Source organism: Grammomys surdaster, unplaced genomic scaffold (genome assembly GCF_004785775.1).
Source record: "Grammomys surdaster isolate TR1022 unplaced genomic scaffold, NIH_TR_1.0 145, whole genome shotgun sequence".
In the NCBI taxonomy this organism is placed as follows: Eukaryota; Metazoa; Chordata; class Mammalia; order Rodentia; family Muridae; genus Grammomys; species Grammomys surdaster.
Genome location: NW_021604603.1, coordinates 4,535,299 through 4,553,501, shown reverse-complemented (window position 1 = coordinate 4,553,501; position 18,203 = coordinate 4,535,299). Strand labels below are relative to the sequence as shown.

The window sequence follows — 18,203 nt, the reverse complement described above, 5'->3', positions numbered from 1 at the left end:
GATGCTTGGGGTGTGGGGAGGGAGCAGTCCTCAAGTCTCAGACTCCACAGCCCCCCACCCCTGCCTGGCTTTGGTAAGCCCCTCGCTGGCCCTCAGCCCAACTGGTTCGTGGTTCATGCTTGCTTGCAAGACTCCTTCACTCTGTAATGTTCCCCAAAGCTTGCAAGGGCCCCCAGCACTTGAATTCCACATCCTCTCTCTTCCTCCCACTTCTCCGATTCAACTGTCAAATGGTGACACGGAAAAAGAACTGCACACAGGGGTGGCACCTGAGAGGATGGGGGTGGGGTGGAGTGGGGGAGCTGCCCTTCTTCTGGCCCATGGGGAGGAAGGCAGGACCAGGATGAGCCTTTGAAGTCAGAGGGCTTGGGGCACTTGTCTTTGTTCTTGGGTGCAAGTAAGTCAGAGAGGGTGGCTCTCCAGGGCCTCTCCATGGGTGCTTGATTCTGGCTCCCTCTTCATTGTAACCCACTCTCCCGTGAGGAATAGGTGGGATTTCCTGGGGACGAAGCTCAGTAGAGCTGGGGAGTGGTTGGCCCTGGTGACAGAAGCAGGAGCCTGGGAATCCTTGCACACTTGTGCACAGGGAAGAGGCTGGACTCTGCCTGGACCTCCCCACAGGAGTGTTTGTGCTGGCAGATAGTGGGGGGAGTGGGAGATAGTGGAGGGTGTGGAAAGAGGGCCACCCGCCCTGGGCCAGCTGTTGATTGTGATCAAGAAAAGGAAGTGAGGATACCACAGGGGCGGGGAGAAGGAAGTAGGCAAAGCCCTCCCCCACAGGTCTGCCCAGTGTCCTCAGTTCACAGTGTTAGACTGCTGGCTCTGAGTACACACACCTCTTGGTCCCCACAGTGAGGGCTCAGTGGGGTTCAAGAAGTTGGAAGATGAGCTCTTAGGTAAAGAGCAAAGGAAGCTGGGAGATGGGGAAGGAAGTTGGTGGGGCGAGAGTCAATCTAGGCATGAAACAAGACCCTGAGGCTCTCTCTCCTGGTCTCTGGATGGCTTTTCACTTTCCTGGCCACTCCTTGTATCTGTTCTGCAGAACCTTCCTGTTCCTGGAGGTGTGTGTGTGTGTGTGTGTGTGTGTGTGTGTTTGTGTGTGTGTATGACATCGTTCATGTTGCTGATTGGGAATTAGGTTCCAGTACCTTCAACTTAAGAGAATGTAAAGTCCTACCTGGAAGCCAGAAGGACCTGCCTGATGAGCAGACCGATGCTTAGTGGTCATGTGACCAAGTTACTACCGCTCACATTCCCTTCTTCTTGTCAGGAAGATGGAACAAACCCTGTGAAGCACTTTGTCCCCAGCCTCAGAGCTTGGAATCACAGAGAGGAGAAGTCTGGGACTGAGAGCTAGGGAGCCCCACCTGGTGGTGGAAGTGGAAGCGAGGCTGAGTCTGTCTGTCTGTCTGTCTGTTTGTCTGTCTAGGCTCTCCATTTCTCCCCTTCCTTTTCCAGTCAGCCATCATCCTTTCTGGGAAGTTCCACTCAAGCAATGGAGAGATTCTAGGAGTTACTCCCAGCAGCCCAGCATGGGCAAAGTCCCTCATTTCAGAATGGGCAGAGAATAGTGGCCATGCCTAGACCCAGCCCAGAGGTGGAGAGGAGCCATGGCAGGGGAAGGTCTTACCCACTCGGAGTCTAACGTGTGGTCCTGTGGCTAGCCTAAGATTTCTCCCTTCCCTGCCTCTCTCCCCTTGATGCCGGGCCTTCCTCTCACCATTTCCATCCCAGGGGCCATGAGCCACAACTCCTGTTGCCAGTGCTCCTGAAGTCCCCAGAAGCCCTTGTGCCCTGTGGCTCCTGGGGAACCAGATAGCTGTGGGTCCCAAAAGGCTAAAGCTGCCACCCTGTAACATTCTAGGATGCTCTGGGTGGATACAGAAGAGACGAGAAGCCCCAGGATGGGAGGTGGCTGTTCCTGACTGCCTCCATCCTCAAATATTGAGGCAGCTCTTCGTTCTCATCCCTGCAAGCCCAGGCTCGTCCTTGGTAGTGTGGGGGAGGCAGAGCTTACCAAGGAGGAGTCAGGGTGAGTGGGGTAGAGACGTGCTGTGAAGCCCTGGCATGAAGGCTGAGGTACCCCAGCATGCCCTAGGCAGCACCTCTGTGACGGCTGTCCCAGGGGCTCCTTCTTGACCCAGTTTTCCTCCTGCTACCTTTTTGGTGCCTGCAGGTGTTAGGACTTTCCCATACTCCTCATCACTGGTGGAGAGGACCAATGGCTCATGCCAGCTCAGCATGGAACCATGGTTACCTTTCCTAGAGAGCCAGGAAATAGTCCCGCTCTGTCTATACCTAATGCTGAGCTCAGTGCCCCAGGACAGTGACTTCAAACTGAAGGAGATTCTCCCTCTTTCTCCCAAGTCCAGAGCTATAGGGATGGACACTTGTCCCATAATGGCCCTTCCCCACAGGGACCCTTTATGTCCTTCCCACTGTGCTGTCATTGATGCTGGCTTATGCATGCAGTTAGCCCCCCCACACAGCATATTACTGGCAGCCCCCTCCAGCCCCTTGCTGAGGTCTCTCAGCCTGCTCAGTAGAAGCTGGACCTTCTCCCTTTCCTAGTGACCTTCCCCAGTTTGTGGGAGGAAGAGGAGGTGACTTGTTCTCTTCTGCCTGGTAATTATCTTCCTTTAGTGTGGGGGATGCTCAAGGCCTGGCTTCAGGCTGTGGGAGAGCAGAGGAGGAGCTGGAAGAACAGCCTACAACAGCTGCCAAGGAGGGACCAGACTAGTTTGCACTTGGAAGTTGGGATGCCAGGACCAGCTCTCTGCCTTCCTCTACCTTCCTCGGCCTCCTGGTCAGCTCATTTCACACTGAGATGGTAGGCTTCAAGATCTTGGGGTTTTCTAGGCAGAGGATGTGGGTTTGTCTGTGGGGGTGGCTTCTGGGGGGAAAGTACATTTTTTGCTGAATAGAGAATCTTGGCCTGGGCATGAGGATTGGGGGGTGCTTTCTTAACCCCTTCTGAGTCTATCTCCCATCCCCAAGGCTGCTCTAACAGGGTAAGGCTAGTAGCAGGGTCTTCTACGACCTAAAACCTCCCCAAGGCCGGGTCCATAGGACTAGCCACAAAGCATGTTCTGTCCCCACAGGCCTCTCTCTTAGTGACTTTGGGATACCAATCCTTTACTCCCCGCCCCATGCACTCTGTGTCTCTTCTATGCAGACTCTGAAGTAAGATGCTCTGCCCATCTTGGCTGCTCACAGAGACTCTGCTAGAAGACACAGAGTGAAGTGTCCCCAGGTGAGATGGACCTGTCCCCTACACCTTGGCCAGACTGAGGCCTGAGACACCCCTACCACCACCCCACCCCCGCTTTCTCTGGTTGCTAGCCCCACTCCCTGCCTCTTTCAGAAGTGTCCTCTGCATGTATACACACACACACTCACTTACACACATTCATACATGCACACAGCCTGGAAAATTTGATGAGTCTGCAGTGCTAAGTTTCCAGGACCCCATCCAGGCCGGTGGGTGGCTCTGAGGTTTGGGGCTGGACGGAGCTGTGGTAGGGGGTGGGGCGGGCAGCAGCCCCTGGTGCTGGGCAGAGGGAGGAGGCAGGCAGAGCTGCTTTCTGATGCAGGCCTGAGCTATTTGCTGAAGCAGGCTAGGAAGAGTCTGCCTTGGTGTTCAGAGTCTATAACTCTCTGTCTGTCTGTCTGCACAGCCTCTCACCCCCCTCCTGAGTTTGCTGAGTTCTGGGCTTCTTTCCCAAGGCTCAGAGCCTTTGACTCTGCTCCTTCCCTTCCCACGGCTGAGTTGGCACAGGAGCACCTGGGGAGCTGCGCCAGGTGAGCAGCTGGCTGTGGGTGGGTACAGCAGAGCCTGAACTCTTATGATGTCGGCCAGGCCCCAGCTGGGTCTCTGCAGTGTCTGAGGGTTAGGAGAGGGTGGGGAGCCAGGTGGGTCCTGCTGACTGAAGAGAAGAAGTAAGGAGTGGGGAGAAAACCCCCAGGATGTCAATCACTCCCAGAAGCTTCCACACACAGAGGAACTGGGGATGGGAGCACCTTTTGCTTTCTCTGCTTGATGGAGTCAGAAGCCCTGGGTTCACGTCCAGCTTCGTTCCTCACACACACCCATGTGTGTATGTGGACCTAAGGCTGGACCCTCTGGATGTTAACTTCCTCATCTGAGCAGTGAGGTGTGAGAGATGGGTTCCAGGGGCCAGGCAAGCTCTATGCCCCCATGATGTGCTTCTGTGCCGGTGACGACTGGAGTAGGTTAGGCAAAGGGGTGACAGGGACCTGGCTCACCCATCTCATGTATTCAAGATGCCACCCTCATGCCTGCCTTGAAACCTCACCCCTGGAAACACTAACACTATCTCTCAGGAAGGCACAGGGGAAGGGACCAATGGATACCTAGCCCTATTCTAGAGACAGTGTGGGGTATCAGGCACTTCTGCTCTGTGTATTTATTTGCAAGGCCCCAGCAAGTCTTCCCCAAGAGCACAGGGCAGTTTTTCTTCTGGGAGAGCTGACTGCTGACAGCCAGCGGAGGAGAGAGAAGTGGAGGAAGGAGGTGGGCTTGTGGACCGCCTGAGAGTAGCAGTTCCCTTAGGGCCAGATGCTGTTTCTCTTCTACCTCTCAGCCCAGAGCAGGCTGGGCTGGGGTCAGGATCTGCTGCCTATCTGAAGGTCCACTCTTCCCACCCTCGCCTGCCTGCCAGCCACCAGGGTAAGGGGAGAGTAAGGGGGCCTAGTTCTGCTTCCCAATTTTGCCTCTGCAGACTTTATCAGGATGAGGCCCCTGATTCTGTTAGCTGTCCTCCTCTGGCTCCAGGGCTTTTTGGCCGAGGTAAGGTGGGCATGGGGCAGGGTGGGGTGGATGAGCCTGTTCTCTGGGGCATGTCTAGGCGTCCCACCTCTCTATGGGGCTCCACAGCTGGTCTTCATTATGGAAGAGGGAAACCACTCCCTTCCCACCCAGGCCAGCACAGAAGCCAGGAGGACAGATCGTTCCAGCCTTCCAGGCTGCTGGCTACTGCCTGCTGGCTATACAGTGGCAGTCAGTGTGTGGGAGTCAGACACACAGGGAATCTTCGCTCTGGTCTGGATCCTCACTCTGTGGGCTTTCCCAGAGGCCTGTGCTCCAGAGGCCTCTCCACATCTGCTTCCTCCATTTCTCTCCTCCCTACAGGAAGATGCATGCTCATCCTTGGAAGGGAGCCCAGACAGGCAGGATGGAGGTAGGTGTCTTTAGAGAGAGGGAGAGGGCTCTGGATGTGGGCAGTGGGCGGGTCATAGAGCTGACTTCTCCACTAGACTCTGCATGCTTCTGGTCCCTCGACTTGTCTTCCTTTTTCAGGGCAGAAAGGGTACTGAGTGAATGAATTGTATCCACCCGTATTCTCCAGGTCCACCTCTGAGCGTGAACATCAGCAGCCATGGAAAGCCTACCAGCCTGTTTCTGAGCTGGGGAGCTACAGAGCCAGGTGGATTTGACTATGCCCTCTGCCTCAGGCGTACGAACTCCTCAGGTTCTCCAGAAGGGCAACAGCTCCAGGCTCACACAAATGAGTCCAGCTTTGAGTTCCATGGCCTGGTGCCAGGGAGTCGCTACCAGCTGGAACTGACTGTCCTAAGACCCTGTTGGCAGAATGTCACAATTACCCTCATTGCCCGAACTGGTATGAAGCCTGCAGGCTGAGGGGGGTGTGGTCTAACTTGGGGTTGGGGCAGGAGGTGACAGCTGTTCTAGAGGACTAGTAGCAGGGCTCGGAGAAACCAAAAGAGACAGCTCCTAGGATGGCGAGCCCTTTGCGCAGATTTTGGTGCTTCTCTTGACCTTTGTCACAGCCCCGACAGTGGTCCATGGACTGCAGCTGCACAGCACCGGGAGCCCAGCCAGCCTGGAAGCCTCATGGAGCGATGCCCCTGGGGATCAAGACAGCTACCAACTTCTCCTCTACCACTTGGAATCCCAAACTCTGGCATGTAATGTCTCTGTGTCCCCTGACACCCTGTCTTACAGTTTTGGCAACCTCTTGCCAGGTAGTCAGTATGTCTTGGAGGTTATCACCTGGGCTGGCAGTCTCCATGCGAAGACTAGCATCCTCCAATGGACAGGTAAGGTGGATAGCTGGCCAGGGACACCAGTAGCAGCTAGACTAGGGGATGTGAGAGTCTGGAACTTTGTAGGCAATGTGTCTCAGTGTGGCTAGGCGTCTGGGATCCCTCATGCTAAAAGTGGTGTGAGCATCTTGCTCCAGAGTCCTTCTTCAAGCCTGGCTCTGCTCTGTCTATCCTTCCTGCAGAGCCTGTACCTCCTGATCAACTAGTCCTACGTGCCTTGGGTACCAGTAGCCTGCAAGCCATCTGGAATAGCTCTAAAGGGGCCGCCAGGTTTCACCTGATGCTCACAGACCTCCTAGGGGGCGCCAACCTGACTGCAGTGGTCAGACCAGGGGTTTCAACCCACACCTTCCTTCACCTGTCTCCAGGCACACCTTATGAGCTGAAGATTTGTGCGGCTGCTGGGCCCCACCAAATTTGGGGACCCAATGCCACCGAGTGGACCTGTGAGTGTCTAGGGGACACATGGAGTCTGTTCCATTCTCTGACCAAGTAGTGAAAAGCACGTTTTCCCCCAAGATCTGGAAGGGTGTGCCCCTCTGGTTACCTCATGATAGGCAACTGCCTGAGAAGATGGTAGTGGTTATGGCCAATTGAACTCTCTCCAGGTAGGCTCTGAGCCTGCCACTTTCTGGGTATGGTTTCATTGAATCTCCCGAAGAGCCCGATAAAGGACTCACTGCCTTACATTACTCTCGGCACAGAGGTACACAGAGAGCCCAAACCATATTGTATACAAACGTGGTTGACGCCGAACCTAGGCTGGACATCTGTCCCTGCCACCATGCCACCATGTTTTCACTCTGAGAAAGAGTTATGTGGTGGTTAACAGTTTCTGCTACCTGTTGGCTGTGTGTCTCCGGGGACGTTGTTTACCATCTCTGGGTTTTAGTTAGGGTCAATGTTGTGGGAGGTCCCGTATGTAGAACCCTGCAGGCCATGCTGGCAGGCACAGGAGCCAGTAGTCTATGTACCCTTGTTTCTGTTACGGTTGTGTTGCCCATGGCCGGTTGGTAGCTGCCAGGTCTTGGCATTCATTTGGAATCTGAAGAATGAAGCTGGTAATACCCAAATAAGAGGCTGGCAGGTATGTGTAGTGGTTAGAGCACAGAATGAGTTTTCTTACCCATTGTATCTACCCCTGTCTCCTCAGATCCCTCTTACCCCTCTGACCTGGTGCTGACCCCCTTACAGAATGAGCTCTGGGCAAGTTGGAAGGCAGGGCTTGGAGCTCGGGACGGCTATGTACTGAAGTTAAGTGGGCCAGTGGAGAGTACAACTACCCTGGGCCCTGAAGAGTGCAGTGCTGTCTTCCCAGGGCCGCTGCCTCCAGGACACTACACTTTGAGGCTGAAGGTTCTAGCTGGACCTTATGATGCCTGGGTGGAGGGCAGTACCTGGTTAGCTGGTGAGTCTGGTTGGAACAGGGCTCAGGTTGGGAGCATGCATAGGGAATCTGCAACCATAGGGACCAGGCTTCTCACCTTCTGGTGTCCTGCTGATTTTCTAGAATCTGTGGCATTTCCCAGGGAGGTCCCTGGTGCCAGACTGTGGCTAGATGGACTGGAAGCTACCAAGCAGGCTGGGAGACGGGCACTACTCTATTTTGCTGACACCCCAGGCCTCCTAGGGAACATCTCTGTGCCCTCTGGTGCCACCCACATCACCTTCTGTGGCTTGGTACCTGGAGCCCACTACAGGGTGGACATTACCTCATCCATGGGAGACATCACTCAGAGCATCACAGGCTACACAAGTGAGTGCCAACATGTGAGTCCTTTGGACCTGGATCTGGAGGGAAGATAGAGTGAAGGAGGGATTCAGGAGAGCTGGGCAGAGGGCATCACAGGCCCACGACATGGCCCCTTGCCAAATCGCCCCCCTCTTCAGGTCCCCTGCCACTGCAGTCTCTGGAAGTCATCCGTAGGAGCAGCCCATCTGACCTGACTCTTGCTTGGGCTCCAGCGCCAGGGCAGTTGGAAGGTTATAAGGTCACCTGGCATCAGGATGGCAGCCAGTGGTCACCTGGCAACCTTGCTGACTTGGGCCCTGACATTTCGAGCCTGACTCTGAACTCTCTGGTACCTGGATCCTGCTACACCGTGTCAGCATGGGCCTGGGCTGGGAACCTCAGTTCTTACTCTCGGAAGATTCACAGCTGCACCCGTGAGTTCCTCACCTGCCCCCTCACTCCCCCCAGGCAGATGCCCAGCGCTGTGCACGTGGCCTTGTGTTCTCTACTCTCTGCTCTTCTCTGTGGTATGACTGAAAGTAGAGGCCTTTCTTGAATCAAGCAGTTTCCTGTCACATGGTTGGCTAGCCATGCCCATCCAATTATGTGCCCCCTCACCTGTCCACCCATCCGTGCATCCCTCTGCCCCTTTATTCCTCCTTCTTACAAGTATCTATTTAACGCTTCTCATTGTTTTAGGAATGGGGCTAGGTGCTAAGGCTAAAGATTATGAACAAGTCCAGAAAGGAAGACTGATAAACATGGTTCATATGCTGATAATGTAATGATTTTATACATCATATTATAACAAATATAAGTAGATTAGTAGGGATATATATTCATGATGTATTAACTATTTTCTTATACTTTAAAAGGGCAGAATGTCTGGAATTTTACTGTGGCTTGACTAGATCTTTTCAGACTCATAGACAGACACCTGCTTAGGGAGTCAGAACAGGGGTGGGGAGATGAACTGAAAAAGAAACCCATGTGGCTAGACAGGATGGGTAGAGGGCCTGAGCTTGCCAAGGGCCCACAGTCTAGAGGCATTTTGACAGACACCACGTCAAACCCATCAGTGAATGGTGGATAGTGGGGTCCTGAAGGGTGAGGGAGCAGGCACTGAGCTGGCTATGTTAGAAGCAAGAGAAGTAAACTGGACGCGTGCTTAGGGAGCTGATATACCTCAAAATAGGAGGCAGGCATAGGGCAAGGGACGAGGGGCAAGGGACGAGGGGCGAGGGGCGAGGGGTGAGGGACAAGAGGCAGGGGCAGGTATTGGGTCCCATCTCTGCAAGAGGTTTCCCTGGGCAGGCAAAACAGCTTAGAGCCTTCTGGAAGTTGGAACTTGGGGAATGTGGAAGGCGATTTCACATTGTCCTGAATCTATCTCTTCCTGTCCCCAAAGGTCCCGCTCCTCCCACCAACCTGAGCCTGGGCTTTGCCCGCCAGCCTGCAGCACTGAGGGCTTCTTGGTGTCACCCGCTAGGTGGCAGGGACGCCTTTCAGTTACGGCTTTACAGGCTGAGGCCTCTGACACTGGAAAGTGAGAAGATCCTATCTCAGGAGGCCCAGAACTTCTCCTGGACTCAGCTGGCTGCAGGCTGTGAGTTCCAGGTACAGCTGTCTACCTTGTGGGGGTCTGAAGAAAGCAGCAGTGCCAACGCCACAGGCTGGACACGTGAGTGCTGCCTTACTGCAGTCTTCTTTCCCAGCCTTTTGGGCCCTTAGGGACTCTGAGACTATGAGTAGTCTCTATGTGTGCAACTTTGAGATTGTCTCTGTGCATAGTGCCACACCATTCTTGGGATGCTCCTCTAATGCTGTCTGGTGTGAGCCATTAATAACAATAGTGTACTCGCTGGGCTCCTTGCCCTGCCTATGTTCTCTTGTGTACCTACTGTGACAAGTTTAAGAGTTTGACACTTTGGTCACCTCGATTCATAGGAGGGAGCCCAGGCACAAAGAGAGAAGATAACTTTTTCTCGTCTCCGTAGCTTTACAAGGAAAGCTGGGACCTTTGTTCAGGTAGTGTGAACAGAATAGTTTCTTTGATATAGTCAACCCCAACTTTGCATAGCAGTGGGGGCACAGAAATACAGAGGTGCAGAGCATAGGGTAAGCACCCCACAAAGAGCCCCCAGGGCCTGCAGACAGGGTTTGGAACCCCCTTTTACACCAACCTGATGTTAGTGGCCTGTTGAGCCTGCAGAGCTCTTGGGGACAAATGAGTAGGTGGGAGTTCCTGTCCCCAGCTCCTGTCCCCAGCACAACCTTCTCTGATGTGGGGACTCTCCACGCTTGCCTATGCCCCCTCTTTTGGCTTTCTTCTCTCTCCTGGGGCACTATCACTGTCCTTTAGACTTCCCCCAAGGACTGTAGGACCGACACCCGGGGGAACAAGGTAGAAGCCTGGCCTGGAAGCCAGGAAACCAGGCTTCTAGCTGTGGCTTGGTTCTGAGAGCAAGCCTTTGCTCCCCTGAGCCTCAGTTTCCTTACCTGTAAAAAGGTCTGTTACAATTCGACTAGGCCAAGATCACATGACTCCAGATCCCAGGCTTTGAGAGTGGCTAGGCCCCAGATAACCTTCTGACATATGGGTTTTCAAACCCCTTGGCTGTAGGTTCTGAGAAGGACTATCCATCCATCACTCCTGGGCTGCTAAGTTCAGTTTTGGTTCCCAGAGGGAGGTCCAGGCCAGAGTGAGTGATAAACTTTGAGATTGTCCCTGTTGCTTAGCATCTGTGGCAGATCTGTTTCAGAGTCTAGTCAGAGGTTCAGCTGCTGCCCTGAACTACATTGAACTCCTAGGCTCTGGGGCCAAGGATGGAGGAAACAGGGACGGTCTTTGGTTGTGGGGGGCATTTAGTTTAGGTTATTATATCTGTGCTCCCCCACTTGCTCTCTCTGCAGCCCCCTCAGCTCCTACATTGGTAAATGTGACCAGTGAGGCTCCCACCCAGCTCCAAGTATCCTGGGTCCATGGTCCTGGGGCCCGGAACAGCTGCCAAGTGACCCTATACCAGGAGAGTACCCGGACAGCCACCAACATCTTGGGGCCCAAGGCAGACAGCACACGCTTTTTGGGTTTGACTCCTGGCACTAAGTACAAGGTGGAAGTCATCTCCTGGGCTGGACCCCTTTACACTGCAGCACCCAACGTTTCTGCTTGGACCTGTAAGTGGGGCGTGAAGTGCACTGGGGGAGGAGACTCCTGGACACATTAGCTCCACTCAATCCCATTTCTCAGCTCCATAACAAACACCCTGAGAGAGGTCAGCCAGCCCCAGCACTGCAGGAGGCATCCTCAGGACTAGCACCAGGGCCTGGCTGACCTCTGCCTTCTCTCCACAGACCCACTCACACCCAATGAGCTGCTCGTGTCAATGCAGGCAGGCAGTGCTGTGGTTAACCTGGCCTGGCCCAGTGGTCCCTTGGGGCAAGGGATATGCCATGCCCAACTCTCAGATGCTGGACACCTATCATGGGAGCAACTCCTGTCATTAGGCCAAGAGCTCCTCATGCTAAGGGATCTTACACCAGGACGTACTGTCTCACTGTCTGTGAAGTGTCAGGCGGGGCCTCTCCAGGCCTCCACTCATCCTGTGATGCTGTCTGTGGGTGCGTTCCCTATCTACCTTAGGTTCCCTTAAGACCTGTGGGTGTCTTCAGGGAAGGGTAGTGTGCCTGAGAGGCTTGCCCTTCCACTCTAAATCACCCGCTCCCTTCAGGCAGATGTCTGTCTCGCCCCTGTCTCAGGTTATGCCTCTTCAGATGGGCAATGGCACCCCAAAGTCATTTCTCCATGCTGCTGCTGTCCCTTCCATGAGCATAAATGTCAGCCCTTTGTGTCCCCTGGATTTGAGAGTCTCTGACACTCACCTGACACTGACACCTAACAACGTGAGCATTCTGTTTCCTCAGAGCCTGGCCCTGTGGAAGATGTGCTCTGTCAACCTGAGGCCACCTACCTGGTCCTGAACTGGACGATGCCTGCCGGAGATGTGCGTGTCTGTCTGGTTGTGGTAGAGCAGCTGGTGCCGGGAGGGAGCGCTCATTTTGTCTTCCAGGTCAACACCTCAGGGGATGCTCTCCTGTTGCCCAACCTGACGCCCACCACTTCTTACCGCCTCAGCCTCACTGTGCTGGGCAGGAATAGCCAGTGGAGCCGGGCAGTTACCCTGGTGTGCACTACCTCTGCTGAGGGTAGGCATTTACCACAGTTTTCTGTTCGCCTAGACTCCCTCCATCACTGTCCACTGGTGCAGTCCCTCTACTGAGCCTGGCTGCCTGGGGCTCTCCTTGCCCACAGACCTGGCCTCTTCCTCTGACCCCTGTCCTGTATTTTGGAGCATCGTGCTCTGATACCCTAACCCAAGACACCTTCTCCCCCCCACACACCTTATTTAATTGTTTACTAGCCATTTGTCACCAGGTGTCATGAGAGTGCTGGGTAGACAAAGGTGTGCCCTGGAAGGCTGATTGTTAGTGCTGAGTCACAGCCTTTGTTTCCTTTTCCCTAGTTTGGCACCCCCCAGAGCTAGCTGAGGCCCCCCAGGTGGAGCTGGGGACAGGGATGGGTGTGACAGTCACCCGTGGCATGTTTGGTAAAGATGATGAGCAGATCCAGTGGTATGGCATAATCGCTACCATCAACATGACACGTGAGTTTTGGGCTTGGAAGGGTCGGGGAGAGCATGACTGTGCAGGCACAGGTGGGAGAGCATGGCTGTGCAGGCACAGGTGGGAGAGGATGGTCTAGGGAGGGGACTGCATGAAAGGCCAGTGCCAGGGCCAGTCCGTAACAGGAAAGGGCTTGGCTGTTACTGAGGAGAAGGTGGGTGTTGGATTGTGAATGGGAGTGCTATCAGAGAGAGAGGGTAGCCTCCTGACCCACCGCTCATCTTGCTCTGTCTCTTTCCCCTCCCTCGTCAGTGGCCCAGCCTTCCCGGGAAGCCATCAACCACACGTGGTATGACCACTATTATAGAGGACACGACTCCTACCTGGCTCTCCTGTTCCCAAACCCCTTCTACCCAGAGCCTTGGGCTGTGCCAAGATCCTGGACAGTACCTGTGGGTACAGAGGAATGTGACAACACCCAGGAGATATGCAATGGGCATCTCAAGCCAGGTTTCCAGTATAGGTGAGGGTTAAGGCCCAGGGAGAGCAGGTACCCTAAACTCCACTCTGGACAGTAGACAGGGACAGATTCCTAACAGAAGGCAAGTGCCAGTCCACAAGGCTTCACAGTTAATTCGGATCACTTCCTGGTGTCAGTGTGGGCAGGTGGGGGAGAGGGAACACCTATCTATACATGGTTCTTTTGTTAAAAAGATCTGGGGGCTGGATTCTTTGGGGGACTTTCAGGGAAAATCCAAGGCTTTCTGGTTCCCTGCATCTAGAGTTAGCCCTTGCTCCCAGAACAAGCCAGAGAAAAATGAGGAGAAGCCAGAGGTGTTCTGTGTAGGATGATAAGGAGCAGGATGTCCAGCCTCTAAATACGACAGGACAGAAACTAGCTAGCTGAGGTGGCCATTGCTGCTTCTCAGCAAGGGTCTCCGTCCCTGTATAAAGTCCTGCTTCTTTGTCCCAGGTTCAGTGTTGCAGCCTTCAGTAGGCTTAGCCCTCCGGAGACCATCCTGGCCTTCTCAGCCTTCTCAGGTAAGCCAGGCACCTGGCTGGGTTCCGGCTAAACGCTTGAGAGGGAGAAGGGCTGATAGCCTTCTTGGGTGGTGGTGGGAGGGACTGAGCTGCTCACAGGAGTCATTGCTGCTTGGCAGTGTCAGGAGACCAGAACATCAATGACATGCACTAGACTGCAGACCTGGGTTGGGGTTTGGATGTGTGGAAGAGGCAGAGGCTCTGAAGGGGCTGCTACTGTGTACAGCCTCTCACACCTCCCTGCACCATTCCCTGTAACTGGCTACTCCCAACCCCCTTGTGTTTAAGAACAGTTCTGTTCAGAAGGAACCCTTGGGGAGACTCCAAGGTAGCCAAACAGGGTATATAAATTAGAATTTCCTAGAAGGTACATTGGAAACTAAAAAGGCGTATGGTGACATATGCCTTTAATCTCACCTGCCCCATACCCTGAGAAGGCAGAAGCAGGTAAATCTCTAAGCTCACCTAGGTCTGCCTAGTTCCAAGGCAGCCAGGGCTTTATAGTGAGACCCTGTCTCAAAAAACAAACAAGCAAACAACAAGAAACAAACACAATAGAAAGAAGTAACAGTTACTTTTAGCAACTGTTTTATTTAAATGAAAATAGTTAAAATTAAGTTAACATTTCAAAGTCAGAAAGTGTTTGTGAGTCTGGGGTGGGACCCTTGCTTAGCACGAACCAAGTCCTAGGTTGGATCCCTAGTACTCAGTAGAAGGGATACTGTGTAAACCCAGCATCTGAAAGGTAGAGGCTGGGGAATCAGAAGTTCAAGGCTGCCCTCAAATATTTGATTGGAAGTTATCCTGGGATTCTTGAGACTATCTAAAACACAAAACAAAGCAAGCAAGCAAAAAATAAAAAATAAAAAAATAACCCCCCCTCCACAAAAACAACAATGAAAAAAAAACCCCAAACAAATAAAAACTACTGAGAACCCCCCACAGCCTTTGGCTGTTCCTGTGGTTTCACAGTGTACAGATCTTAAATTGTAGTAGTCACACTGTGGGTGGTCAAGAGCCTGATGTGGCTGCTGGTTATTGCAGCAGGTGGTGCAGTCATAGGCGGTACAGGAGGTCAGGCTTTCATCCCCATTCCTCTGGAAGGAGTCAGGAGGAAAGCAGGGTCTATGGGGTATGGCCAGCTACTAGGAAGAAAGCTGTCTGTCTGTCTGTCTGTCTGTTCTCAGCAACCTACAACCCAAGACAGATATTTCTAGACTCTGTTTAGTATCTGGAACATGGACAGATATCACTACATTCTCTGTCTAGAGCAATGGTTCTCAACCTTCCTAATGTTGTGGCCCTTTAATACAGTTCCTCATGTTGTGCTGACCCCAACCCTAAAAATTATTTCATTGCTACTTCATAACTGTAATGTTACTACTGTTATGAATTGTAATGTCAATAGCTGACGTGCAAGATATCTGATATGTGACCCTTAAAGGGGTTGTGACACACAGGTTGAAAAACGCTGATCTAGAAGGCCTAGGTCCAGGAGAGGCTAGCATGGCCTGTGGGGCCAGTTGTGAAGTTGCCATGGTCAATGTTTCCTTGCCTTCCACAGAGCCCCAGTCCAGCATCTCTCTGACGGTCATGCCCCTGACAGTTATGATGGGGACTGTGGTGGGCTGCGTTGTCATTGTATGTGCAGTGCTATGCTTGCTGTGCTGGCGTCGCCTGAAGGGACCAAGGTGAGGAGAGGCAGTGGGACTGGGAGGCCCTGTGTGATGGGAGGAGATCCTAGCTTGCCTCCCGTTCTCTTCTCCACTGTCACAGACCAGAGAAGAATGGCTTTTCCCAGGAGTTGATGCCTTACAACCTGTGGTGAGTGCACTGAAGCATGCTTCCCAATGACACAGCACAGCCTACTAGCGGCCCTGTGAGGCTCTGGGGCTGCACCAGACAGGGGGCTCTTGTCTCTGCTAGTCAGCCTCCTGTCTCTTATCAGGCTTTTCGCCCACTGCCCCTTTCAGTTCTTCTCCTTTCTCCTCTTATTCAAACTCTCACTGTAGAAGTCAAGGATTTCAGAGAGATAAGATCAAGGAATGGGAATCTGATGAGGCAGCAGGCCAGAGACCCAGAGAAGGGTCGGAAAGCATCTGCTAGTAGAATCCCTCTTAGTGAGGACAAGCCAGTCTTGGTTGTATTAAGGCTTTTAACTGATTGGACAAGGCCATCTCACAGGAGGGAATCTCGTTGGCTTGGCCTGTACTGCTGCTATTTTCAAAGGGTCAAAGAGGGCTGGAGAGATGGTTCAATGGGTGAAGCATTGTCTATGTAAGGGTGAGAACTGGAGGTCTGCTGGGTACAGCAGCCTGTCTGTGATGTCAGTGCTCAGAGGGCAGTGATAGAGTCCAAGGACCAAGCTGGCTAGCTAGGACATCCTAAATGGTGAATTCTAGGTTCATTTGAGAGACACTGCCTCAGTGCATAAGGTGGAGAGTGACTGAGAGTGACACTTGGCCCCAGCCTCACACAACCACAGCTTCATATGTGCACCCTCTCCCCCAAAGCTAGGAGGTTTTTAAATCCTAGCCCTCAGGAAGCAGAGGCAGGCAGATCTCTGTGTTAGAGGCCAGCCTGCTCTACAGATTGAGTTCCAGAGCTGCCAGGGCTATACAGAGATACTCGGGGGGTGAGGGTGGGGTGGGCAAACGATTGATATGATTTAAAGAAAAATCAGAGTCTATCAGAGAAGTTGAATGTAATATCACCCGTAAAACATCTTCTCTGCAGCATCCAGGATAACATTTACCTATAACCCGGGTGCCGTGCTAGGCCAAGGTGGTACATACAGTAAACATCACACTCCCCTTCTCCAGTCCCTGCTAACTGGCTTTCTGACAAACCCTGTGGACTTCAGGAAAAAAAAAAGTATTTTGTTGAAAAATATATTATAAAAGGTGAAGTGGCGCCTGGAGAAACCGTGTGGATTGAATCAGGCCTGGTCTCTTTTCCTCGTATTGACTTCCTGTTGAGTTGACCCCATGTAGGCTGGGCTGCAGTTCAGAGCTAGAGCACTTGCCTACCATGTGCAGGCCCTAGGTTTGATTCCCTCAAACTGAAGAAACTCCTAAACAGCAAACACTCAGCTGTGTCCAAATGCCCTGGCGCACACATATATGGACTTCCTGCCTCTGGCCTGTCTCCCTCGATGCTATCCTTTTTCATTTTATCACATTATGGGTTTGGGAACCTGCTGGGTCCTAGAGAAACTTCTGTTCTACACAGGGAGGGTGGGGAAGTCCAGCATCTGCATGTCCGATGCCTGTCTTCCCTGTTACCTCATTGTACGAGCCAGCTTTGCACCTGTCTCCCAGGACAGGGCAGGGCATGCACTCCTAAAGCTGGGGTCTATTTCTTTCCTCTTCTGCCAGGCGGACCCATAGACCCATCCCCATCCATAACTTCCAGCAGAGCTATGAGGCCAAGAGTGCACATGCACACCAGGCCTTCTTCCAGGAATTTGAGGCAAGTCCTGTGTCATCCTGTGTCCCAAGGAGGGAGGACAGGGACATCTGGGCTGGGCAGGACCTGCCTCCCAGCCTAACTTCTACCACTTACTCAGCCTGCTATGGGCTGAGATGATTCTGCCTCTATAACTGGGACCTGCCTTGACTTCATAGGAGCTGAAGGAGGTGGGTAAGGACCAGCCTAGACTAGAGGCTGAGCATCCTGCCAACATCACCAAGAACCGGTACCCACATGTGCTACCCTGTGAGCAAATGCTGGGAGCAGGAGGGAGGTATGGGTAGAGGATTGGAGCTTGGCCTTAAGGGCGGGCTGCATATGCTGCTTTCAAATGTACATCATTTACTCTCTGCAGATGACCACTCCAGGGTCAGGCTGACCCAGCTATCCGGAGAGCCTCATTCTGACTACATCAATGCCAACTTCATCCCAGTAAGGGCCACTTGCAGACACAAGGGGCTTTCCTGCTGGGGCTTTGCAGGACACTGTCCTGTGCTAGCTATTGTAGTTATCTGGGCATAACACCTAACACCAGGTCATGCTTTTTAAGGTTAGTCTGGCAAGAGGTCTACTGTGTATGCCAGGCTCTATACTGGGCCCCCAGAAGGCAGTGCTGGCTTAACCATGTATATATCTACAAAAGATCCCATGGTGTGTGTGTGTGTGTGTGTGTGTGTGTGTGTGTGTGTGTAAGAGAGAGAGAGTGTGTGTGTAAGAGAGAGAGTGTGTATGTGTGTAAGAGAGATTGAGTGTGTATGTGTGTGTATGTGAGAGAAAGAGAGTGAGAGAGAGTGTGTGTTTTCAGTGTGACAGGTGATATGTTAGAGGAACAAGACAAGCATTGGCTCAGGCACATGAAGGAAAGTTTGGCACGCTTGAATAATCAAAAAGAACTTAGAGGAGGATGGATTTGATCTCTCGAAGGATGAATGGGATTTTGATAATCAATGGGGAGAAGGACATCCTGGAAAGAAACATCTAGAAAACAGCCAGGCAGGAAGGTACAAGGTCTATGTATGTCTACCAGAATGTAAAGTGTCAAGTGGTGGGCTGTGGGTTTTGACTGGATGAAGGATATCTTGGATTACCATACTGTAGGCTTTGATTCCACCTGCCAGGTAACGGCAGCCATGCACAACTTGAATAAACACACACACACACACACACACACACACACACACACACACACACACAGAGAGAGAGAGAGAGAGAGAGAGAGAGAGAGAGAGAGAGAGAGAGAGAGAGAGAG

The 18,203-nt window shown here is 52.8% G+C and overlaps 1 protein-coding gene across 1 annotated transcript in view; it reads left to right on the top strand.

The window, feature by feature from the left end:
* Positions 1–4,198: 4,198 nt before the first annotated feature.
* Positions 4,199–18,203, top strand: part of LOC114618841 (receptor-type tyrosine-protein phosphatase V) — an 18,742-nt gene continuing 4,737 nt past the window's right edge. The window contains exons 1-21 of the mRNA XM_028764640.1: positions 4,199–4,229; positions 4,743–4,810; positions 5,153–5,201; positions 5,370–5,642; positions 5,812–6,081; positions 6,270–6,533; positions 7,241–7,495; positions 7,598–7,843; positions 7,978–8,253; positions 9,228–9,500; positions 10,733–10,996; positions 11,174–11,440; positions 11,744–12,025; positions 12,343–12,483; positions 12,755–12,965; positions 13,416–13,483; positions 15,048–15,174; positions 15,260–15,307; positions 16,861–16,954; positions 17,110–17,200; positions 17,310–17,386. Of these exons, the coding sequence (XP_028620473.1) occupies positions 4,199–4,229; positions 4,743–4,810; positions 5,153–5,201; positions 5,370–5,642; positions 5,812–6,081; positions 6,270–6,533; positions 7,241–7,495; positions 7,598–7,843; positions 7,978–8,253; positions 9,228–9,500; positions 10,733–10,996; positions 11,174–11,440; positions 11,744–12,025; positions 12,343–12,483; positions 12,755–12,965; positions 13,416–13,483; positions 15,048–15,174; positions 15,260–15,307; positions 16,861–16,954; positions 17,110–17,200; positions 17,310–17,386 (3,675 nt within the window). The remainder of the gene's footprint in view (positions 4,230–4,742; positions 4,811–5,152; positions 5,202–5,369; positions 5,643–5,811; positions 6,082–6,269; positions 6,534–7,240; positions 7,496–7,597; positions 7,844–7,977; positions 8,254–9,227; positions 9,501–10,732; positions 10,997–11,173; positions 11,441–11,743; positions 12,026–12,342; positions 12,484–12,754; positions 12,966–13,415; positions 13,484–15,047; positions 15,175–15,259; positions 15,308–16,860; positions 16,955–17,109; positions 17,201–17,309; positions 17,387–18,203) is intronic.